Here is a 26252-nt window from a genome sequence, read left to right on the forward strand (position 1 = left end):
CCCAATGGAGTGAAGGTTCTGAGCCTCACATCAGGCTTCCCAACCTGGGGGTGCAGCAACATCAGGAGGAATTCCCAGAGAATCAGACTCTGAACACTAGCGGGATTTGATTGCAGGACTTTGACAGGACTGGGGGAAACAGAGACTCCACTCTTGAAGGCACACACAAAGTAGTATGTGCATCAGGACCCAGGAAGAAGGAGAAGTGACCCCATAGGAGACTGAACCAGACCTACAGGCTAGTGTTGGAGGGTCTCCTGCAGAGGCAGAGGGTGGCTGTGGCTCACCCTGGGGACAAGGACACTGGCAGCAGAAGTTCTGGGAAGTACTCTTTGGCGTAAGCCCTCCCAGAGTCCACCATTAGCCCCACCAAAGAGCCAAGTACGCTCCTGTGTTGTGTCGCCTCAGGCCAAACAACCAACAGGGAGGGAACTCAACCCCACCATCAGCACAAAAGCGGACTACAGTTTTACTGAGCTCTGCCCACCAGAGCAACACCCAGCTCTACCCACCACCAGTCCCTACCATCAAGAAGCTTGCACAAGCCTTTAGATAGCCTTGTCCACCAGAGGACAGACAGCAGAAGCAAGAACTACAATCCTGCATCCTGTAGAACAAAAACCACATTCACAGAAAGATAGACAAAACGAAAAGGCAGAAGACTATGTATCAGATGAAGGAACAAGATAAAACCCCAGAAAAAAAAAAAAACTAAATGACATGGAGATAGGTAACCTTCCAGAAAAAGAATTCAGAATAATTATAGTGAAGATGATCCAGGACATCAGAAAAAGAATGGAGGCAAAGATGGAGAAGATGCAAGAAATATTTAACAAAGACCTAGAAAAATTAAAGAACAAACACCTAGAAGAATTAAAGAACAAACAAACAGAGATGAACAATACAATAACTGAAATGAAAAATACACTAGAAGGAATCAATAGCAGAATAACTGAGGCAGAAGAACAGATAAGTGAACTGGAAGACAGATGGTGGAATTCAGTGCTGTGGAACAGAATAAAGAAAAAAGAATGAAAAGTAACGAAGAAAGCCTAAGAGACTTCTGGACAACATTAAACGCACCAACATTCGCATTATAGGGGTCCCAGAAGGAGAAGAGAGAGAGAGAAAGGACCCGAGAAAATATTTGAAGAGATTATAGTCAAAAACTTCCCTAACATGGGAAAGGAAATAGCCACCCAAGTCCAGGAAGTTCAGAGAGTCTCAGGCAGGATAAACCCAAGGAGAAGCATGCCAAAACATAGTAATCAAATTGACAAAAATTACAGGCAAAGAAAAATTATTAAAAGCAACAAGGGAAAAATGATAAATAACATACAAGGAAACTCCCGTAAGGTTAACAGCTGATTTCTCAGCAGAAACTCTACAACCCAGAAGGGAGTGGCATGATATATTTAAAGTGATGAAAGGGAAGAACCTACAACCAAGATTACACTACCTGGCAAGTATCTCATTCAGATTCAACAGAGAAATCAAAAGATTTACAGATAAGCAAAAGCTAAGAGAATTCAGCAACACCAAACCAGCTCTACAACAAATGCTAAAGGAACTTCTCTAAGTGGGAAACACAAAAGAAGGAAAGAACCTACAATAACAAGCCCCAAACAATTAAGGAAATGGTAATACATATCAATAATTACCTTAAATGTGAATGGATTAAATGGTCCAACCAAAAGACACAGGCTCACTGAACGGATACAAAAACAAGATACATATATGTGCTGTCTATAAGAGGCCCACTTCAGACCTAGGGACACATACAGACAAAGTGAGGGGATGGAAAAAGATATTCCATGCAAATGGAAATCAAAAGAAAGCTGGAGTAGCAATACTCATTTCAGATAAAACAGACTTTAAAATTAAGAATGTTACAAGAGACAAGGAAGGACAATACATAATGGTCAAGGGACCAATCCAAGAAGAAGATATAACAATTATAAATATATACGCACCCAACATAGGAGCACCTCAATACATAAGGCAAATGCTAGCACCTATAAAACAGGAAATCAACAGCAACACAATAATAGTAGGGGACTTTAACACCGCACTTACACCAATGGACAGATCATCCAAACAGAAAAGTAATAAGGAAACAAAAGCTTTAAATGACACAATAGACCAGATAGATTTAATTGATAGTTATAGGATATTCCATCCAAAAACAGCAGATTACACTTTCTTCTCAAGTGCACACGGGACATTCTCCAGGATAGATCACATCTTGGGTAACAAAGCAAACCTTGGTAAATTTAAGAAAACTAAAATTATATCAAGCATCTTTTCTGACCACAATGCTATGAGATTAAAATCAATTACAGGGATAAAAACATAAAAAACACAAACAAGGGGCTAAACAATACGTTACTAAATAACCAAGAGATCTTAAGAAATCAAGGAGGAATTCACAAAATACCTAGACACAAATGACAATGAAAACACGATGATCCAACACCTATGGGATGCAGCAAAAGCAGTTCTAAGAAGGAAGTTTGTAGCAATAAAATCCTACCTCAAGAAACAAGAAAAATCTCAAATAAACAATCTAACCTTATGCCTAAAGTAACTAGAGAAAGAAGAACAAGCAAAACCCAAAGTTAGTAGAAACAAAGAAATCATAAAGATCAGAGCAGAAATAAATGAAATAGAAACAAAGAAAACTATAGCCAAGATCAATAAAACTAAAAGCTGGTGCCTTCAGAAGATAAACAAAATTGACAAACCGTTAGCCAGACTCATCAAGAAAAAGAGGGAGAGGACTCAAATCAGTAAAATTAGAAACGAAAAAGAAGAAGTTACAACAGACACCACAGAAATACAAAGCATCCTAAGAGACTACTACAAGCAACTCTATGCCAATAAAATGGACAACCTGGAAGAAATGGACAAATTCTTAGAAAGGTATAACCCTCCAAGACTGAACCAAGAAGAAACAGAAAACATGAACAGACTAATCACAAGTAATGAAATTGAAACTGTGATTAAAAATCTTCCAACAGGGCTTCCCTGGTGGCGCAGTGGTTGAGAATCCGCCTGCCGATGCAGGGGACATGGGTTCGTGCCCCGGTCTGGGAAGATCCTACATGCCGCAGAGCGGCTAGGCCCGTGAGCCATGGCCGCTGAGCCTGAGCAACCAGAGCCTGTGCTCCGCAACGGGAGAGGCCACAACAGTGAGAGGCCCGTGTACCGCAAAAAAAAAAAAAAAAAAAAAAATCTTCCAACAAACAAAAGTCCAGGACCAGATGGCTTCACAGGTGAATTCTATCAAACATTTAGAGAACAGCTTACACCCATCCTTCTCAAACTCTTCCCAAAAATTGCAGAGGAAAGAACACTCCCAAACTCATTCTACTAGGCCACCGTCACCCTGATACCAAAACCAGACAAAGATACTTTTTAAAAAAGAAAATTACATACCAATATCGCTGATGAATATAGGTGCCAAAATCCTCAACAAAATACTAACAAACAGAACCCAACAACACATTAAAAGGATCATACACCATGAACAAGTGGGATTTATCCTAGAGATACAAGGATTCTTCGATATATGCAAATCAATCAATGCGATACACCATATTAACAAATTGAAGAATAGAACCCATATGATCATCTCAACAGATACAGAAAAAGCTTTTGACAAAATTCAACACCCATTTATGATAAAAACTCTCCAGAAAGTGGGCATAGAGGGAAGCTACCTTAACATAATAAAGGCCATATATGATAAACACACAGCAAACGTCATTCTCAATGGTGAAAAACTGAAAGCATTTCCTCTAAAATCAAGAACAAGACAAAGATGTCCACTCTCACCACTATTATTCAACATAGTTTTGGAAGTCCTAGTCACAGCAATCAGAGAAGAAAAAGAAGTAAAAGGGATACAAATTGAAAAAGAAGAAGTAAAACTGTCACTGTTAGCAGATGACATGATACTATACACAGACAATCCTAAAGATGCCACCAGAAAACTACTAGAGCTAATCAGTGAATGTGGTAAAGTTGCAGGATACAAAATTAATACAGAGAAATCTCTTGCATTCTTATACACTAACAACAAAAGATCAGAAAGAGAGATTAAGGAAACAATCCCATTCACCATTGCAACAAAAAGAATAAAATACCTAGGAATAAAGCTACCTAAGGAGGTAAAAGACCTGTACTCAGAAAACTATAAGACACAGATGAAAGAAATCAAAGATGACACAAACAGATGGAGAGATATACCATGTTCTTTTATTGGAAGAATCAATATTGTGAAAAGGACTATACTACCCAAAGCAATCTACAGATTCAATGAAATCCGTATCAAGTTACCAATGGCATGTTTTACAGAACCAGAACAAATAAATCTTAAAATTTGTATGGAGACACAAAAGACCCCAAATAGCCAAAGAAATCTTGAGGGAAGAAAACAGAGCTGGAGGAATCAGATTCCCTGACTTCAGACTATACTACAAAGCTGCAATGGTCAAGACAATATGGTACTGGCACAAAAACAGAAATATAGATCAATGGAACCGGATAGAAAGTCCAGAGTTAAACCCACACACCTATGGTCAACTAATCTATGACAAAGAAGGCAAGGATATACAATGGAGAAAAGACAGTCTCTTCAATAAGTGGTGCTGGGAAAACTGGACAGCTACATGTAAAAGAATGAAATTAGAACACTCACTAACACCATACACAAAAATAAACTCAAAATGGATTAAAGACCTATATGTAAGACCGGACAGTATAAAACTCTTAGAGGAAAGCATAGGAAGAACACTCTTTGACATAAATCACAGCAAAGTCCTTTTTGACCCACCTCCTAGAGTAATGGAAATAAAAACAAAAATAAACAAATGGGACCTAATGAAACTTAAAAGCTTTTGCACAGGAAAGGAAACTATAAACAAGACGTAAAGACAACCCTCAGAATGGGAGAAAATATTTGCAAATGAATCAACAGACAAAGGATTGATCTCCAAAATATATAAACAGCTCATGCAGCTCAATATTAAAAAAACAAACAATCCAATCAGAAAATGGGCAGAAGACCTAAATAGACATTTCTCCAAAGAAGACATGCAGATGGCCAAGAAGCACATGAAAATCTGCTCAACATCACTAATTATTAGAGTAAACGCAAATCAAGGGGCTTCCCTGGTGGCACAGTGGTTTAGAGTCTGCCTGCCAATGCAGGGGACACGGGTTCGAGCCCTGGTCTGGGAAGATCCCACATGCCACGGAGCAGCTGGCCCCGTGAGCCACAATTACTGAGGCTGCGCATCTGGAGCCTGTGCTCCACAACAAGAGAGGCCACAATAGTGAGAGGCCCGCGCACCGCGATGAGGAGTGGCCCCCGCTTACCACAACTAGAGAAAGCCCTCATGCAGAAACGAAGACCCAACACAGCCATAAATAAATAAATAAATTTTTTAAAAAAAAGAAATGCAAATCAAAACTACAATGAGGTATTACCTCACACTGATTAGAATGGGCATCATCAGAAAAATCTACAAACAATAAATGCTGGAGAGAGTGTGGAGAAAAGGGAACCCTCTTGTATTGTTGGTGGGAATGTAAATTGATACAGTCACTATGGAGAACAGTATGGAGGTTTCTTAGAAAACTAAAAATAGAAATACCATATGACCTAACAATCCCACTGCTTGGGCATATACCCAAGAGAAAACCATAATTCAAAAAGACACATGCACTCCAATGTTTATTGCAGCACTGTTTACAATAGCCAGGTCATTGAAGCAACCTAAATGCCCATCGAAAGACTAATGGATCAAGAAGATATGGTACATATATACAATAGAATATTAGTCATTTAAAAGGAACAAAACTGGGTCATTTGTAGAGACGTTGATGGACCTAGAGACAGTCATACAGAGTGAAGTAAGTCAGAAAGAGAAAAAAAAATAGTATATTAACACATATATGTGGAATCTAGAAAATAGTACAGATGAACCGGTTTGCAAGGCAGAAATAGAGACACAGATGTAGAGCACAAACGTATGGACACCAAGGGGGAAAGCAGGGTGCGGGGGGTGATGGGATGAATTGGGAGATTGGGATTGACATATATACACTAATATGTATAAAATAGATAACTAATAAGAACCTGCTGTATAAATAAATAAATTAAATTAAAAAGAAAAAAAGAAAGAATTTAACTCAGAGCTTCCTGGTAGACACTTAGAAAATACATATGAATTTATTTATTTATTTATTTATCCTCCAAGTTTACATGAAAATTTTAATTGTCCATAATTTAAACTAAATAACATTAAACACAACTGCCATATGAAATTTAAATTATTGGGGGAAATTAATGGTAAGATACATAAACCATTTCTTTTAAAAAAATTTTAATAGATTTATTTTTTAGAGCCGTTTTAGATTCACAGCAAAATTAAATGGAAGGTACAGAGTTTTCCCGTTCACTCCCCTGCTCCCACATACCCATAGCCTCCCCCGTTATCAACATCCCCCACCAGAGTGGTACATTTGTTACAATCAGTGCACCTACACTGACACATTATAATCAACCAAAGTTCATAGTTTCTTTGTTTTTTTATATAAAATTATTTATTTTATTTATTTTTGGCTGTGTTGGGTCTTTGTTGCTGCGTACACGCTTTCTCTAGTTGCGGCGAGCGGGGGCTACTCTTTGTTGTGCTGCACGGGCTCTAGGTGAGCGGGCTTCAGTAGTTGTGGCTTAGCGGGCTCTAGAGCACAGTAGTTGTGGCGCACAGGATTAGTTGCTCCATGGCATGTGGGATCTTCCTGGACCAGGGCTCGAACCCATGTTCCCTGCATTGGCAGGTGGATTCTTTAACCACTGCGCCATCAGGGAAGCCCCAAAGTCCATAGTTTCCGCTAGGGTTCACCCTTGGTATTGTGCATTCTATGGGTTTTGACAAATGTATAATGGCATGCATCCCCGCCATAACCATATGATACAGAATTGTTCCACAGCTCTAAAATTTCTCTGTGCTCTGCTCATCATCCCCTTCTCCTCATTAACACTTGGCAATCATTGATCTTTTTGCTGTCTCCATAGTTTGCTGGAAGCCACTTTTAAAAGGGAAACTTGATATAGTGAGTGTTCATCAGAAAATAGAAGACATAAAATTTTCTCCAAAGAAACAAAATTTTTATTGGCCTGAAATTCTATAAGAAATTACTTTATGGGATCAAAACAGATACATCAGAAAACAGCCACAACAATCTTCCAGAAAGTGCAGGTGCAGATCTTATTTAACTATATCTTATAATAAACTCATTTAAGATGTAGGTCCAACTTAGTAAGAGAAGAATCTTCCAGGTTCTAAGTTAAGTTCCAAGAGACTAACTTGATCCAAGGTTAATATTTGGGAAATTAAGAGGAATTGTTAGATAGCACATCCCCTTATCTAGGTTGGCTTCCATAAATATCATTTAAGAAGGATTTTTTTTTTTTTTTTTTTTTTTTTTTTTTTGCGGTACACGGGCCTCTCACCGTTGCGGCCTCTCCTGCTGCGGAGCACAGGCTCCGGACGCGCAGGCTCAGCAGCCATGGCTCACGGGCCCAGCCGCTCCGCGGCACGTGGGATCTTCCCAGACCGGGGCACGAACCCATGCCCCCTGCATCGGCAGGCGGACTCCCAACCACTGCGCCACCAGGGAAGCCCTAAGAAGGATTTTTATAAGCACTAAAGTTTTGCCTAAAGAATTGGTCTTCCATGTTGTTTGAGAACAGATCCATGCTTTAGAGACCAGAAGAGTAGGTTGATAATTTATTATGAAAGGTGAAAAGCTTAACTAGTACTTCCCCCCGTGTGGCAGTGAGATGCAAGAGTATTTTAGGCAACTTTGAATTTGCTCAAATACTTTGATAAAAGCTAAATTGAGATTAGAGATTCACAATACAGCATTGTCAGAGCTGGTTTAGGCACAGAAAATGTTCAGGGAAGTGTTTGGAGTTGCCTGTCTTAGACATAGAAAAATCTTAGAGAAGCATTTAATTCCCTGCAGTAAAACCAATCAGTATTTGTTGAGCACTTATTACATGTACCATGTGCTTGACTAGGTACTTTACACAATTTACCTAATTTAATTGGGTGAGTTATACGTTAAGAATTCCCAAATAAATATATTGACTTACTGTATGATGAAAATCATAGACTAAGTGAATTTTGGAGAATGATTTTCAAGTACCATGATTTTTCAGTGATGTCATAGTTAGTGTTAAGTTTTCTTTCTGGCAGTAATTAAATACTAAGTTTACTGATTTCTTGAGGCTATGGCAAAGACAATGCTAGATATTCAATTAAAAGTTTTCATTTTCCTCCTTGGCACACTGGAAAAATATATTTTCCAAATTCTCTTGCAGTTAAATTGGAGCCATGTAACTAGGTAGTGGCCAGTGGAATGCCACAAACCCCCAGGTATAATTGCCTGGGCTCTCTCTCTCCCTTGGCCACGTGGCTACAGGAGAACTCCAGGAAGATAAAACCACAGGACAGAAGGAGCCCAGCTGCCTGGATAGCCACTTGCAAAGGATCACTTAGGAGAGCTGTCCAACCTGCGTTAAATTTTTGCACTAATGAAAGGAACTGAATTGTGTTAAGCCAAAGATATTAGGAGTAATGTGTTGAAGAAGCTGGCCAGTGTTACCACTCTTGGTTTTGTGATACTAATCATTAAGATACAAATTTAAAACAGCTGAAAAGTAAGAGACTAAACATAACTACTTCATAATTCTTGAAACTTCTTTCTAATGTGTTGGTCAGCCATTCATGCCTATTTCAATTCTTCCAGTGATATTAAAATAGAATTGAAGGCCTATCAAATAAAGTCTTCCATTGTCTTTGCAGAATTACTTGAAGATGGATGAGAATCATTGACAGTGAGTACAGTTGTCCTTCCATATCCGCAGGGGATTTGTTCCAGGACCCCCACGGAGACCAAAATCCACAGATGCTCAAGCTCCTTAAATAAAATGGTGTAGTACGGTTGACCCTCCCTTATCCGTGGGTTCCCACATTTGCAGATTCAACCAGTGGTGGTCCATCTTCAGTTCCATCTTTGTAACAACCCTATTGGCCTAGTGTCCAGTCTCTGCAAGGGACATGCACAGTCACTGAACTCAGGTTGTTCCAAAGCTATGGTTTACCATCTGGCATATTTGGTTCTCCCTGTCTAAATGCAGTTTACCAATCAGGGTTCCATTTTTACCAGCCACATAGCTACACAGTTCACAAATCACCTTATCAGGTTGCCAGGGGAACAATGCTAAAAAGTTAACATAAGGTCAAATTCTCATGAAGAATGGGAAAGGATTTTGTTAACCGTTTACCCACATAGAGGTTTCTGTCAACTTGACTGTAATGGATTCTTTTAATATATTCCTAGATTGTACTTACTAATCATTTATTTAGGGCTTTTGCATTGATATTCATATCTGTATATGTGTGTATGTTTGTGCACATATGAAAAGGCTATTTTTTCAGGTGCAGATATCAATGACTTCTCAGGAATAATTCTTAAGCATTTCTTTTTTGATACTTTAGAAGAATTTAAATAGTATTAGAATTATCTGTTCTTTGAAGGGGTGGTATGCTCTGATTGTGGCATAGCTACAGCTGCTGTGTGTAGGCTGGAAAGCTTGTGACACATGTTATTTTGTAGAATTATTACTGTGCTCACTTGGAAGGTACAGTATATCCAGATAAAAGGAATATCATTATAGAAAATGAGAATGTTAGTATATTTGCTGCTCCTTGTTGCTTTTACAAGGTATCTAAAGAAAGGGATGGCCTCAGGCAAGAACTGGCTGTTTTACAAGCAGAAATGGCAGGAAATGAGAATGTCCAGAAATTTCGGGCCTCCCAGGGTTGAAAAAGACAACTGCTTTTATGCCCTGAACATTAATATAAATATATATCTAATCCCTGTGGCAAGGATCAGAGTAATGGTGTGGCCCTCCCAAACAACCCTATAATTTCAGCTAGCCTCAAGGTGGCCTCCATTAAGATGAAAGAGTAAGGTATGGACACGAGGAATCAAAGAAATAAAGGAGGCTTAAGAACTAGGACTAGAAAAGACTTTGGTTATGTTATCTGCACAAGGAACTGACTGGAAGCAATTAGATCTATTAGGGTTTTAAGGAGATCTTAAAGCCACAGAAACCATGAGTCTGGCCTGAAAATGTGGTCTCTCTTAGCTCCTTAAAAGCAACACTCATGGGGCTTCCCTGGTGGCGCAGTGGTTGAGAGTCCGCCTGCCGATGCAGGGGACATGGGTTCGTGCCCTGGTCCGGGAAGATCCCACGTGCCGCGGAGTGGCTGGGCCCGTGAGCCATGGCCGCTGAGCCTGCGCGTCCGGGAGAGGCCACAACAGTGAGAGGCCCACGTACCGCAAAAAACAAAACAAAACAAAAAACTGTTGTGAATGAGCAGCTGTGTGTTCCTCATCCTTCTCTTTTCTTAATAGGACTTTTTGAAGCAGTAATCCTGTCCCTGTGTCACCACTGCATATGGGACAGAAGGAGCAATAGCTTGCTTAACAGCTTCCATGACACTGACTATGAGAACTTGGTAGAGAAAACACATTTTCTCTCTCCTTTGCCTGAACACTACCGCTAACCAACACCCTCACTTTATCCTGACTCTGCTCAAATGTCATCTCCCAGAGGTGACCAAATCACTCCACCTAAAATCACAGCCCATCTTTCTATCACCTTATCCTTCCTTTACTCTATTTACACCTTTACCCTCCCTTTATAGCACATACTGTCTTGCTCCCCCAGTGCAATTCAAGCTTTTTGGGGGAATGACTTTGTCTTGTTGGTGAAGTCCTAGCACCTAGAAATGGCCAATACAGGGTAGGCTCTCAATATATATTTGCTGGGAAAAAAAAAAAAAGACTAAATAATTAAGAGCTTCTGATTTCCAGGTATTGGAAGTTGTGTGCGCTTAGTTCTATTTTGCCGTTTATCTGTATCACATTGTAACCAGTGATAGATGATTATTAGTGTGCAAGGAAATTGGGATTACTCCTTGCAAGGTGGTATTATCTGGTATGAAACCTAACCAAAACGTTGTACTACTGGTAAAGTACAGATATTGCTAAAAGCTGTTTGTTATGGTTTTCTTTCTTTCTTTCTATCTATCTATCTATCTATCTATCTATCTATTTATTTGGCTGCATCGGGTCTCAGTTGTGGCACGCAGGATCTTTCCCTGCGGCACGTGGGCTCTAGAGCATGTGGGCTTAGTTGGCCCTCGGCTTGTGCGATCTTAGTTCCCTGACCAGGGATTGTTCCACATCCCCTGCATTGGAAGGCAGATCTTAAAAACTGGACCACCAGGGAAGTCTCTTGTTTGTTTTTAAGACTGAGATAGTGAAATATCGGTCCCATGGGAACTCCACCTCTTTTTTTGGAATGGGCACTGGTGGTCATAATGGCAGCAGATTACCCAGTTAGACCTTGGAATTCCTTTAGAGTCTCCTCACTGCATGATTCAACAAAGACTGATATAATTAGCTACGGCTGACTCAAGGGAGAAGCTCAAGTTCACCAGACAGAATTTAATGCAACCCAATGCAATCTTTTTAATATTTGCTGAATTTAAGCCTTGTGCCAGGCATTGTGCTGGGTGCAAGGGATAAAATGACGACTGCCCTTGCCCTCCTCCTATTGGCTAGATTAGTGTCTCGAGGGAACGTAGATTTGGTAGAGAAGCAGTTCCACCACAGTGCATTAAGAGTTACTCTAGGGGACGCATAGGGCTATAGAAGCACATGCCACAGGAGTCTCAGGCATGCGAAAAATCACAAAGGCTTCCTTCCTGGGTAACTGTCAGCTAAGCTTGGATCCAAAGGGTAAGTGGAGAGTGTCCCTATGAAGAAGGAAGATGCTGATTCACTTTGTTGTACACCTGAAACTAACACAACATGGTAAATCAACTATATTCCAATAAAACTTAAAAAAAAAAAAGAAGAAGAAGAAGAAGGAAGATGAATGGGCTGTTTTCTAGGCCAAAGAAAATATATGGAAAAAAAAAAAGAGATAGGCAGAGGGGGTATTACACACTTACTCCAGACATTTGTCCTATTTTCACCTACCATTCATCTTCCTTTCATTCTATCTCCAATTTTTAGCCTGTAGGTTAGCCCCTTTCTCTCTAATCATCCATTGCTCAAGCCAGGAACCTATAAACAAAGAAAATTGCTAAGGAGCAGCCACTGGAACCTGGAACTAGGCCTACATTACACTTACAAAAATTTGATTTTCTGCAGAAAAAATATTTTGACTCCTACTTTTTTAGAAAGATCTGAAATGGATGACACCAAGCTGTTTGCCTAAAATAATGTCCCAAGCCTGAAATGGAATGGATATTTCCTGAGATTAAAATAGAAACTTGTTTTGCTAACAGAAAACAACTTGGAAATCAAAGAGTCATTTAAGTTGAAACCATTATTTTTCCTTTTCTTGCAGAAAATTCCTGTGTTTATACACACTAAGAGATCGAGATAATGAGGTCCCTCTGCCACAGAACTTTCCATTAAAAATTTAAAGTTGGAGAAATCTCAAAAAAACAATAAAGATGGGGGGGGAGTTTGTAACATAACAAACTCATTCAATAAACATTTATGAGCACCTACTACATGCCAGGCACTGAACAAAGAAACTTGCCCTTGTAGAGTTTGCATTCTAGCAGAAAGAAGACATGCAAAACAAGAAAGAAGCAAATTATATAGGAAACTAGAAGATGAGTGCTTTGGAGAAAAGAAATTAGAACAGGCAGTGACAGGTTGCAATTTTACTTTTTGCGGTATGCGGGCCTCTCACTGTTGTGGCCCCTCCTGTTGCGGAGCACAGGCTCCGGACGTGCAGGCCCAGCGGCTCCGCGGCATATGGGATCCTCCCAGACCGGGGCACAAACCCGCATCCCCTGCATCGGCAGGCGGACTCTCAACCACTGCGCCACCAGGGAGGCCCTGACAGGTTGCAATTTTAAATAGGGTGGTCAAGGTTCGTCTCCTCAAAGAGGTGACATATGAGCAAAGACAAGTGAGAAAAGGAGCCATGCCGATATCTGGGTCCAGGCAGAAGTAACAGTCAACGGCCCGAGGCAAGGGGCATGCCTGGAGTGTGGGAGAAAGGCACAGAGGCCATGGATTAGAGGAGAGGTATGGGAGACCAGATCACTGGCCTGGGCGGTTATTCCGGGTAGGGCTTGGGAAGAGTGGTGACTTGATTGGACTGATGTTTTAACGTGCATTTTAGGTTAATCACTGAGTGTTTTCATTTGAACACAGTCCTTTCATAATACATTTTACTCTGCAATAACAGAACAATGATGGTTCAAAATGGTTTTCTAAATGATCTCCGCAGTATCGGGCACCACAGGACTGCTAAGTAGTAACCGCCCTCCCTCTCCGGGGGACACGTGCCCCTAAAGGGGCAGCCGTTGCTCTCCTTCTAATGTGCTCAGTGTTGAGCAGGCAGAGACGGAAACAGTCTGCACGTCTCTTCTTCAAAACTCGAAAAAGAAGCCAAGCATTTCTTTCGCTTGGTTACAAAATTTTTAAAAATCTGCCTCTGCCAACTCTGCGGGAGAAGCGAACTCCCGGAGTTTGCCTTTGCTAATTTGTCCAAGTCGCGCTGCGGTTTCACTACATGCAGACACTGCTCAGCTCCAGTCCCACAAACCTCTCTCATCTTGGACTTAGCCCTCCGGTGAAAGCTGCGGCTCGCCCCTTCGGTCACCACCTGCTCGGAAGGAACCCGCGGAGCGCGCACCTCCGCCCCGGGCCCCTTTCCTCCCCGGCTCTGACTTTCCTGCCGAGCACCCTTCTCTCCCCAGCCCAGGCCAGGCTTGCAACTTTCCTCCCAGCCTGGCGCTCACCCCGCTTGGCTGGGCCCCAAGAGACGCTGCCTTCCCGCGGCGCCCCCGCCCCCGAGCTTCCCGCAGCCGGGCCGAGCGCCCTCACCCCTCACCCGGGGCCCCGAGAGCGGCTAGTCGGGCGCACGCGCGCCCCCCGCCCCTCCCCGCAGGCGGCGCAGCTTCCCCTGCAGCACCTCCCCTCTCGGGGAGGGAGCCGGAGGGGGCTCGGGACGCCGCGCGCAGACCTGCTCCGGCTGCGCGCCGCGCCGCTCTCCTCCGAGAGTGGCAGCATTAGCCGCGGCGGCCGCAGGGGTTCCCGGCTGCCGCAGCTCCTCGGGGGAGCCGAGCGCGCCTCTCCTGCGAGCCCAGCACCCCCAACCTGCTCGCCGCGCGCAGCTGAGCCGCCGCGCGGGACTCGCCGCCCAACATGGATTTCCTCCTGGCGCTGGTGCTCGGGTCCTCGCTCTATCTGCAGGCGACCGCGGAGTTCGACGGGAGGTGAGTCGGGCCCCGGGGCGCCCTCTCCTGCTTGATGAAGCGCTGATTTCACACCGGGCCCTGGGGTTCCCCCTCTCTGCTCTCGCTCCAGAAGTAGGGCCACCGCACAGCGTCGGCGGGAGGAGAGCCGTCGAGCCGCCCTCTCTACCAGTGGCTGCCCGAGGCCTGGAGGGCGCGCCCCCTGCGCGTCCAGGAACCCGGCCGCGGCTCCCCGGGAGAGGCTGCGCGGCGGCTCGGCAAAGAGGGCTGGGAGAGAGGGGAGGCTCGAGCCGGGCGTCTGGGTTCTGAGGGCGCGGGTTAGCCGCCCCAGAGGAGGTGACGCGCGGGACATCCCTTGGCTGGGAAACTCTCGCTCTTGGTTTAGACAGCTCTGCAGTGGGGAAACTTCCAGGTGGTCGGGGCCAAATCCCGGCTGGGAGCTGTCAGGGCCGCTCACACAAAGGGTGGGGAGAGGAAGCGACTGGGCTTCCAGGGCGGGGGACCTGTTTGCCTACCCACTTGGTTTCCTTGGCGGGGGCGGGGAACTCTGCGTGCGTGCGTGTGTCTGTTTGGTGTCTGTGTGTCTGTACGCACACACAGCTCCCGAGACTTAGGGCGAGCCTGACTGCTGCGTGCTCTGACAGGTTCCAACAGCCCACGGCTGTGCTCCGCTCCGCTGTCACTCAGCCGCTCCTCCCGCCTCTGCGCGCGGAGCCCTCTTCCCCGCCGCCGGATCGGTTCCCGCGAGTGTGTGAGTGAGTGTGAGTGTGTGTGTGTGTGTGTGTGTGTGTGTGTGTCGTGCTCGGTTACCCCACCTCGGCGCAATTGCAGACCAGACTCGCCCCGAAACCAGGCAGGACCAGCCAGGAGAGTTTTTAACTTGGGTCACACCGCCCTGCAGTCGCCCTCAGGCAAAGACCGGCACCCACACTCCCGCCCCCGCGCAGCCGGAAAGACTGCCGCACCTGTTTTTCCTGCAATCTTGGAACGAATCAATTCCACAATTGATTGGTTTTCTTGTACCTGGAAGGAACGGAGGGAAGCCAGTGGAGCGCTGAAGAGAAGAAGCGCAGCCGCTGGTTTACCACCTGGTTGGAGGAAATGGAGAGTTCGTGGTTATTTGTCCTTTGGGCTTGGGGGCATCAGGGGGAGATGAAAGGAAGGGGAATTGAAAAGATTGGGGAGCTAAAAAAGACGTGGGTAGCGGCCAGAGGCTGTTTTATTTTATTAAAGTAATTATTTGCCCACATTCGTGTCTGTTGTGCGTTTCTTGCACACATATTTGCAACAAGAAATACATCACATGATTATGCATAAGATTTCCATACAGCCTTAAAAAGATGTCTAAAACAGACAATTAAAATATTGATCCTCTAGGGGGGAAATGTCATTGAGGTAGGCGTGAATCTAAACAACGAACAGATTTACCAAATAAGGTGTCAAAGTGGAATCTGGTAGTAAATCTTATCCTGAAATCGAGTGCTTGCTTTAGTCCTTATTTACATTAGAGAGCACGGTAACACGAATCGTTGATGCAGGAAAGTTTCAAACCACAAGGACACTTGAGATGTTAGCTACACTTTAAACTCTCCTTGGTTTTATTTAGTCTTCTTTCTCAAGTACATTTTTTTCTGGAAACTTTTTCTGAAGAAGAGTCATATCTGGAAAAGAGTTCTGTTTCATTTGATTTTGAGAAACCTCCCTTTCTTGTCCTTCCCACATGTACCTGTTATATAAGGCAGAAAACATTTTTCTTTCTGCTTTGACATGTCTTACTTAATACTTTTCAGTTTACGGTGTATCAGTCAAAACTGACTTTCCTCTCAGGAACAGGTGTGGGCCTTTGAGGAATCTGTTTTATTTCAAGCTTAAGAAACCATCCTATGAGTGGCAGCCTTGAGAATTCTTGGTTTTAGCTGGTGCTCTTTACTTGGAAGAAAGGATCTTCCCCTCCCTTCCCCCCAACCCCGCCCCCCTACTCTTGGGCGGTTGTATCTGCATTTGTCTGCTGTTTGAAATTAGATCATGGCAGAACTATTTCCCTGAAGGTGTGTTATTGTTTTATTTCTTCAGGCATGAAGGAGTTCATAGAAAGTTGTTGGGTGTGATTAAAATTTTTTTCTAAAGTAATAACAAAGAGGAAATTATTTTTAATTTCGAAAGTGTCTTTATTTAATTCGAATCTTTTTGTTTGGTAGGTGGCCCAGGCAAATAGTGTCATCCATTGGCCTGTGTCGTTATGGTGGGAGGATTGACTGCTGCTGGGCCTGGGCCCGCCGGTCCTGGGGACAGTGTCAGCGTGAGTATCACCCTTGGGACTTCAGCTTCCTTTGAGGGCGGGCTGTCCACTGTCCGTCATGGCTTTGCTCTGCACGTCGGAGGGCTCATTCCTGAGCAACGCTTGGTGGTGTGGTTCTGACAGAATCTGCAGTCCCCGACCTCTCATTCTGCCACTTTCCAACCTGAGCCACCTGTAGGAAGGTGCCAGTTTTGTTTTTCACAGAGAGCCACCTAGGATGCTCATTTTAGCTTTTGTCCCCCATACCTCCAGCTCTTGTTTTCCCATCAGGCTTACTCTTTCCTTTGCTCTGGGCTCTGAGGTGGGAGTAAGATAATGAGGCTAGACTGTATTTACACTAAATAAACTCTGAACCTTATAGCATTTATAAATTCCTTACCATGGCTGTTGTATGAAGTGGCCTATTTGTAAACCTTTTTTTTTGAAGTGAGATTGTATTGACTGGCTTCTAAGTGGACCACCCAGTATACTCCAATAATACCTCTGGAAAAAAAACCCATCATCTTTAAGTTCCATGAGTAATCAACATCATGTAATAAGTGCCCAATCAGAACACTGATTTTTAATTTTACATGATCACAAATGGGTATTTTAATGGTAGAAGTCAGAGCCACATCCCAGAAGTTTGAGAAATTCATTCCCAGCATTTTATCTGGATCTTAAAATTTTATCCCACTCCCCCTAACAAAAGAATCCACAAACTATCAAGTAAATTTCTGGGATATCTTTGGAGCACGAGGTTGGCATGTCTGGTTAGATAGTGGGAACTGAGTTGGGTGCCATATATCCCAGTGTTTACTGCTGATGAGAAAGGGGCTTAGAGAAATAGGGAAGGATAGTTAAGTCTGGAGCTGGAAAGGGAGGAGCCTGCCTTAGAGAAGTGCTGACAGGATGAGGAACCAGGTAAATTTCAGTTTGGAAAGCTAGGCACTCCCTCAGCTATTTCAATCTTTGAGAACTGTGTGTGATGTCTGTCCTTAACTTTGTGAAGGAGGGAGAGTGACAGTCCCAGGTTGATCTCTCTGGTTAGGGATGGAAAGGTAAAGGGGACTAAAGTTTGTCTACCTGCTCCCTGCAAGCCACTGGGCCAGACTTTTTGCACAGTTGGGTCATCACTGCTTTTTATAAAGGCAGATGGTGGTAACTCCAGTTTTCAGTAAACAAAAGAACTAGGTAAAGTTTCTGTGCCCCCACTGGTTGGTCTGTTCCCGTTGTTTTTAAGGGAAGATGGTCAAAAAAGAAGAATGGTACCTGGTGAAATAAAGTCTTATGCCACAGGGCCAGAGGTATTTGCACAGCTGGAGGCCACAGGTGTGGAATTTGAAGAGCAATCTGGTGTTGATAAGCAAAGGGTGAAGAGAGGATTCTTCTCTTGACCCAATACACACATCTCTCCTGAATAAAAAATAAGTAGTTTCTTTGCAGGAAGGGAGACAGTTTCCTCCTCCTTCACTGCCTTAATTTTCAGGACACTCCCAAAGCAAATGTTGCAGTGCTTTGGGTGTGCACAGGCCGCCAGCCCCACCCAGGACAAGGCTGCCTGGCAGAGTGCCCTGAGCTCAGCGGAGTACACCTTCCATGAAGGCAGCGTGTCAGGGCAGTCAGCAGAAGCACGCGGAGGAGTATATTTGCACTCTGCCAGATGTGCTAAAAGAATTCCGCGGAGAAAACTCTATCTCTTAGAGGTTCATCCACTGCGGAATTCCCCAGAAAGAACCTCTAGGAGCTGTTTTATGTCTCTTTACCTTGGAATTAAATTTTCTCTAATATACACTGGCTTGGCAGTTCTGAATTTGAATGAGTTTAAAGACCTTTGAAAGGTCCAGTGGCATTACAAAACTTAAACATCCAAGTGATTTCCTAGCATTCCACTTTCTGCACAGTAGCTTTCCCAGCAGATATGGGACACTATTCTATTATTTTCTATACCTTCATTTTGTTTCTAAAAGACTGCACAGTGGTCAAATATAGTATTGGATAGTACTTATCTTTTCCTTCCTGTTACTGAATCCGAGGAAGCTACAACATGGCATGAGATAGTTACTGAAATGGTAATAAATGCGTAAGGTGATCCTGCACAAATCACAGTTTACCTTAGATTTGGTGGAAGTTTGAGAGGCAGCATAATGAAAGTGGACTCTGGAGCTAGATTGCCTGGGTTTAAATTAGTTCCACCTCTTATTAGCTGTGTGACCTTGAGCAGGTTATTCAATCCCTCTGTGCTTCATTTTCCTCATCACTAAAATGGATCTAAAATAGTACAATACCTCCTAGGACCACAACACGGCTTAAGTAAGTTATGATTTGTAAAGCACGTAAAACTACTGGCACAGAGTAAACACTGTTATGTGTGTTTGGTGAAATAAAAGAAATGTAAAGGACTACTGCTACTCACAGTGTTCTGGGATGGGACATACCCATGCTCTCAGATTCTTTGTTCTTTAGGCATGATATATGCATTTGTGCATTTATACTGCTGAAATAAAAAAATGGTTCCAAGGTTCTGTGTTGCAATAAAACAAAATGCCTTTAAAGTAAAAAGGGCCAGATGGATCTTTACCCTTAATATTACAGATGGCAGAGTTGTAAAAATGAGTTCAAAGATGGATGCTGCCTTGTCTATGTTTTATTTTTGCAGAACCTCAGATGGTCCAAAAGTATCTTGCCAGTTCAGAGATCCCCCTGTCTTTGTTTTTCTGTAAACAGGTAGAGGAATGTGGGAGAGGAGGTCACCTCAGAGTGGGAAGGAAGAAGAGCAGCAAAAACGAGGCTTGTCGGGGACAAATGGAAAACTCCTGATTAGTTTTTAAAGAAAACTTTTGTGAAATTAAAACCTTTGTCACTATATTTATTCAAGGAAAATACCTTGCTATTCTTTAACAGTTACATCTGGTAATGGATTACCTATAAAAATTCCAAACAGCTTCTGGGAAATCTAATGTGAAAAATGTTTTTGCCTTCCTGACCTTTAGATAATCTCAGAGTTCTTTTTCCCATGAGGAGCATTCCCCCTTCCTTAGCAAAAGTGCCCTGGTTCTCGTTTTTCTGAATGATTCACTTTGGAATTTTCCTTCAAATCAGCACAGCAAAGCAAAAAGAAACTATTCCCACCTGCATGTAGAAGCTCCCAATTTATCCCTTAGAAGATGTGTAAGTTGGGGGAGACCATACCCTCATCGTACTGTTTGTCAGGTCTCACACCCTAGAGCACTGACCCTTGGGTGAGTGTTTATCTCCATTTGGTTGAGCATATGTGAGACGTATTGACTCAATATTCGTGTGAGTCGAGTATATGTATTTACACAAAACATGCTGCATTTCATTATCACTTGCTGCCCCCCTTTCCATGGACTTGTTGGGAGAGGACAACGAACATGGCAGGGGGCTCGCGTTGCCCAGCCTCGCTCCTGCCTCACCAAGTCCAGCCACAAAGCCGTGTTCAGCCAGACTTCCCGCCCTTCCCTCTGGGACTGAGGAAGGAAGGACCAGAGCTGCCTCCCAAACAGGCACAGGAGCTGTCCTTCTGCCTCCCGCCTGTGCCACCCAGTATTCCCGCCCCGCTGGGGAAAGCATGACCTATTCCAGACATCGGCAGGTTATGTTTTCATTGTTCTTTTAGAGATCATACCCGTACCTTCTTTCTATCCTTTGATTCTTCTGTATTCTTATAAACAGATCTCTACATGCTGAGAATTCAAAATCGGGTTTTCCAGTTAATCGTCTTGGGCTTTACCTTTATTGACTATTGATATGGCTCTTGATTGTAAACAGAACATTTCTTAATATGTTTGTAACACACCGATGCTTCCATATTTACAGCACACAGCACCTTAATCACTTAGATTATCACAAAATACTTGTTTCTTGCTCTGTAGTTATTCTGTTTAACTTCCTTAACTTTTCCATCTTGTTAATGGCACATTTCATTTTAATTATTTTAACAATTTCTCTACTCCAAGCGGAGATCTCTATAATAAAGGTTTCTCAGCGTTTGTATATCTGATTTTAAAAAGCCATGTATTCCGTGGAAACAGTTCTTAACTAAAAGCACTAAACAATTTGGGACAGCTGAGTGGAGCCCTGACTTTTGTACCTGATTAGCTATTTAACATTTCTCAGCTGCAGTTTTCTTATTTTACAAGTGGATTTCTAAGGTGCCCTGCAGCTCTAAACCCCATCTGAGAACTTCCTTAATATTGAAAAGGGTATATAGGATCTAGATATTGCATTTCTATATGGTTGTCTTTCTGTGTACTTGGACATTTGGCTCTATATGTGGCTATAACAATAGTGTTTCTGTTGAAAGCACTTTGTAAAGGTAGGAAGAAAAACTCAAAATACAACTAGTTCTAGGTTTCAACAAAACTGTTCAGTTCCTGAGTTCTTTGGCTGTCATTGAGCAATTTGTGGTTTTTGAAAGAATTTATATAAATTAGGATGGTTTTGTATCATTTTTCCTTAAGATCAGGCAAAATGCAGGTGTTTTGTTATGTTTCTTTGGAGATTTTGGTGAGAAGTGAAACCTACTCCTAGAGTTTGCTTTGCTTTATTAGTTCTAAACCTCGTTTTCTCCTCCCTCCTCTCTGAAGTTAGTAAAGGCTACAACTGTACAATTGCCATGTAAAGAGAAAATTCTGGATTTTATCAGCGCTAGATAAGCTTATAGGTTAGTGCAACTTAAGGACTGAGAAACAATAATTCATTCTGAAACTGTTTTGGAGTTGTCAATTTCACTTGATAATGTATGTTATGGCTAATGATCGTGGACCACTAGAAAGAATGATGAACAAAGCATTGAATTATTTCTGTATTTCAAATGAAATGGTTATTAGTTTAAGCAGAGAATTTTCATTTGGTAAGTGAAACATTTAAATTTCATATTTCATTCCTTATTCATATCTGGGTTCAGAAATCAGCCTCTTAAAAGGAACATGATTTCTTAATTTTTGTTCCCTATGTTGGTCATTGATTTCCTGTCCCTAGTTACAAAAGTATATAGATTACACCCTTCTTTGATTTTTTGGATTTTGAGTACTTTCTTTAAAATAGTTAAGAGTAAACAAGAAATATTGGAAGTGACTTTTTAAAAAATTTATTTTATTTATTTTTTATTTTGGGCTGCATTGGTTCTTCGTTGCTGTGCACAGGCTTTCTCTAGTTGCAGGGGGCGAGGGATACTCTTCATTGCAGTGCGTGGGCTTCTCATTGTGAGGGTTTCTCTTTGTTGCGGAGTATGGGCTCTAGGCACACAGGCTTCAGTAGTTGTGGCACTCAGGTTCAGTAGTTGTGGCTTGTGGGCTCTAGAGCAGAGGCTCAGTAGTTGTGGCACACGGGCTTAGTTGCTCCGTGGCATGTGGGATCTTCCCAGACCAGGGCTCAAAACCACGTCCCCTGCATTGGTAGGTGGATTCTTAACCACTGCGCCACCAAGGAAGTCCCTGGAAGTGACTTTGAAGGCCACACATAGTGTTCCCCTACTATTCCTAGTGAGTGCCTTTCCATTAGTAGTGAACAACTATGGCAACCTCCACTGGCCGTGAATCAGCATTTTATAGATGAAGCAGTTTTTTATATCCATACAACTGTACGTGCTCCAGGAGTAACTGGGAATCTCAAGGCAGGTTGTGCTGCTCAGAGCCGTGTTGAAGATTGCCAGCAGGTCCCAGGCCAGCTTAATGGAGCTGAGCACGCTTTACTGTCTTAATGTTTATCAGCTTCCTCCTCTAATTTTGGGGTGAGAATGCAAAATCTCATGCTTTATTTTTTGAGGTAGGAATAAATGCAAAGCAGTGGACAATCTTATAACTACTTTCAGTGCTAAACCTGAATCTCCAGATCCTTAGCAAGTCAGTTTTTTGATTAAGGTTATCCAACCACCACTTTCCATGAAAAGGTTAAGAACAGCATGTACTTTGGGTGACTTCAAGTGGTCTTGGAATGCAGATTCCAAACTAGAATCAGTGTTGAAGAAGTTTGACCTTTTTCTGTAGGTAGTTTTGGGAGTATGTGTCGTCTTGAAAGTTAAGGTTCACAGAAATTACCTTGTTCCTTCATTCTTTCCCCGCATTAGAACTGATCTTTATATCATACTGGTGAGAGCTACTAATTTCCTAAGATCCCCTCATAAATTAATCTGGGCAGGCCTTAACCTTTACAGACTAGAAAATTTTAGCACTTCTCAGGCTGGGAGGTGAGGTCAAGTCAAGGGAAGCCCTTCAGTGGGCTTCAGCTGCTCCGTCTGCCCTCAAATACCTGCCACAAGGAGATGCTACCTGAAAGCGCACATGCACGTACACCTGGTCCTGAGGAGCTGCTTCCAGTCCAGAAACAGCACTTTGCTACTGGGAAACTTTTTGATAAGCTTTGGAAAATGTAGTTGTGCTTCCCCCACCCCCTTCTGTAGCAATGGTAATGGTGGTTTTCATCTGTAGAATTCATGTTATATGCATTTTCATTTTTTTTTACATCTTTATTGGAGTATAATTGCTTTACAATGGTGTGTTAGTTTCTGCTTTATAACAAAGTGAATCAGTTATACATATGTTCCCATATCTCTTCCCTCTTGCGTCTCCCTGCATTTTCAGTCAGTTGAATCAATTGCATGCTTTTAAAGCGAATCCAGAGATGCTGAGTGATTCCCTGCAGTTTCCTTCAGTGAGTAATGGAAGATATTCATCACAGGGGCTGCGCCTTCATCACGGGGGAGATGAAAGGGAACGAGGGAAGGGTTATAATGGTCTCATCCTCATCACTCCTCCCCTCCCCCACCACCATAACAGATACTTTTGCCCCTTTGCCACCGATTTTGTGCAGGTTTTAAAATTTTTCCCATCAGTCTTTTAAAAATATTTATTTATTTTATAAGAGAAAATGCATTCATCGCCTCAAATACCCCTCCTTAGAGCAATAAATGTTACCAGGTTTTTGTATACCTTTCAGAAATACTTTACATACTTATGGGTAAATTCTTATATATCTTTTATATATATATATATATTCTTATATATAGCATGTTATATATGCCATTTTATCTTCTTTTTCCTAAAAATGCATCTTGAAAGTCTTTCTTTATCATCAGCACATGAAGAGCCTGCTCACTTTTTTATGGATGTGTAGCATTCCACTGGATGGCTATGCCATAATTTGTTAACCAGTTTCTTATTGGTGGACATTTATGTTGATTCTAATCTTTTGCTAACACAATTCTAAAATAAGCAACCTTAAACATACATTGAAAAAAATATTGTCCTTCAAGGTAACTTTTATATGTGGTCAAATGACATATACAGTTGTAATTTTGATCAGGTTTCTTCCTTGGTAGTAAGCAGGTAAACGAAAGACTGGATTGCAATGCTGACTTAAGGCTCTGGCAATTCCACATCCAGAATCTGATATGTTGCTTGACTCTAGGGTGCTCTAATCCCTACTTTTTTCCCAAAAAACCCCTCTGACAAGTCAGTGAAGGTCCCTCTGCCCCCATTTTTCATCTTTTAAATCTTGGACTAGAGGCAACTGGTTGGGAGGATGGGGTGAGGTTGTCCATTAGCCAGGATCCCCACCTGGCATCCTGCCTGTCAGTTGTCTACTCTTTATGGATGTGAGTTCCTTTTTACTTATAAGAAAGACTCATACATTCTTTTAGGAATTGCTTAATTTGTTGACCTTTTATTATGTTTATAGTTCAGCCGTAATTCTTACAGCTATGTATATAGTGTTTGCTTTTTCACTAGACCCATTACCTGTTAGGGAGGAGTATGTAGAATTTTGATACCTGAATAAAGTTTTTTGGGACACCTGCTATGACATGACTATTTTCAGGAAATATTAAACTATTGTACCAAAATACTTTTAAAAAGTGACTTTGAAACTGTAAGGGTGGGACTTCCCTGGCGGTCCAGTGGTTAGGACTCTGCACTTTTGCTGCCGAGGACCCGGGTTCAATCCCTGGTCAGGGAACTAAGATCCCACAAGCCACGTGGCGTGGCCAAGGGGGGCAAAAAAAAAAGAACTGTAGGGGCATATCATTTCCATTAGTTATTCTAATCCTTATTCCAATTATATCTTAAGTCATCTTATTTTTAAAAATTAAGAAATGCGTGCATAAGTTAAAAATTAAAAGAACCAGATTGAGAGAGAGAGAAGGCAGTGAAGGTAAGTCTTTCTAACTTCTCTGTTTTCCTGACACCTAGTTCCAGCCTCCAGCAGACCACCACTGTTACCTGTTGATCTTTGCAGAGATTTCTAGGCATTTCCAAAATTTTCCTTGTTCATAAAATGATGGCATGAAATAAAACTAGTCTGTACCTTCTTTTTTCATGTAATATTACATTTTGGAGGCTAGTTCTTATCAATTCATGTAAACCCGACTCATTCTTTTATTTTTTTTATTTTATTTTTTTATTTTTTTATTTTTTTATTTTTTTTTGCTGTACACGGGCCTCTCACTGTTGTGGCCTCTCCCATTGCGGAGCACAGGCTCCGGACGCGCAGGCTCAGCGGCCATGGCTCACGAGCCCAGCCGCTCCGCGGCATGTGGGATTCTCCCGGACCGGGGCACGAACCCGTGTCCCCTGCATCGGCAGGCGGATTCTCAACCACTGCGCCACCAGGGAAGCCCCCGACTCATTCTTTTAAATATGGGTGTATCATATCTCTTTTAAATATGGATGTACCATAATTAATTTTAAATTAATTAATTAAAAATCCCCTATTTATGTACATTTAGGTGGTTTTCAATATTTTGTTTTTACAAAATATGCTGTAGTGAATATCTTTACACATTCATCGTCACTGTTATATACATACAGATATGGGAGAGATAGTCATCCTATTTTTATGTAAGTACAATTGTTGAAGAGCTCTCATTTTAGTTTTATAAATTGTCTTATATAACATATGTAACTTAAAGGCGATTAAATCATGGATAATATTACAGAGTGGAAGCCTTCCATTCAGTCATTTTCTATTTTTGATTCCTTAGAAGATACCTTAAAAGACGAATAGAATAGATTTATTTCTATGTTTTTATGCCCTACCTTGTTTGGGAAAGGATGTGAAGTGGCTTCCAGGAATGAATGCAGTAAAATAGGAAGATAGAATTAACAATGGCTAGAGGAAGAAAAAAGGATAGAATAAAAGATAAGATGTTGGGAGGCGAGTTAATAAGTGCAGATATGTAAGCCATAGGATTTAAATTATGTTCCATAATTTAGCTCTTAGTTTCTGCTAGCCAAAGGAAAAAGGGAAGTTTCATTGCTTATATAATTCATGTTGTTTGTTAGGGAAAAATCAAGCCAGTTATTTGGGGAAATTATGGCTTTTCCCACATATAGTACTGAAAAAAGACTTTCATGTGGTCTTCAGAGAGTGGGGTTGAACGATGGAGTGGAAGGGGCTACAGCAACGTTTTTATCATGAAGCAAGTGGTGGTTTTGTAAAGCTGTTCCATAGAAGAGCCTCCAACCTAAGAAGAGACCCTTACTCTAGAACTGCAGTTCATAGAAAACTATTTTACAAGTAGCTTAAGAAACGTTATACATAGTTAGCTTTCTGATGACTCAGCTTGATTCAGCCCA

At 42.1% G+C, this 26252-nt stretch overlaps 1 protein-coding gene and 1 non-coding gene across 2 annotated transcripts in view; both read left to right on the forward strand.

Annotated features, from left to right (window-relative positions):
- Nucleotides 1-14328: 14328 nt before the first annotated feature.
- Nucleotides 14329-26252, forward strand: part of NPNT (nephronectin) — a 74930-nt gene continuing 63006 nt past the window's right edge. The window contains exons 1-2 of the mRNA XM_060088344.1: nt 14329-14399; nt 16577-16677. Coding sequence (XP_059944327.1) covers nt 14329-14399; nt 16577-16677 — 172 coding nt within the window. The remainder of the gene's footprint in view (nt 14400-16576; nt 16678-26252) is intronic.
- TRNAK-UUU (transfer RNA lysine (anticodon UUU)) lies at nt 24561-24633 on the forward strand. Its single transcript has one exon. It is a non-coding gene; the product is annotated as a tRNA-Lys (tRNA).

This window comes from Mesoplodon densirostris, chromosome 1 (genome assembly GCF_025265405.1).
Source record: "Mesoplodon densirostris isolate mMesDen1 chromosome 1, mMesDen1 primary haplotype, whole genome shotgun sequence".
In the NCBI taxonomy this organism is placed as follows: Eukaryota; Metazoa; Chordata; class Mammalia; order Artiodactyla; family Ziphiidae; genus Mesoplodon; species Mesoplodon densirostris.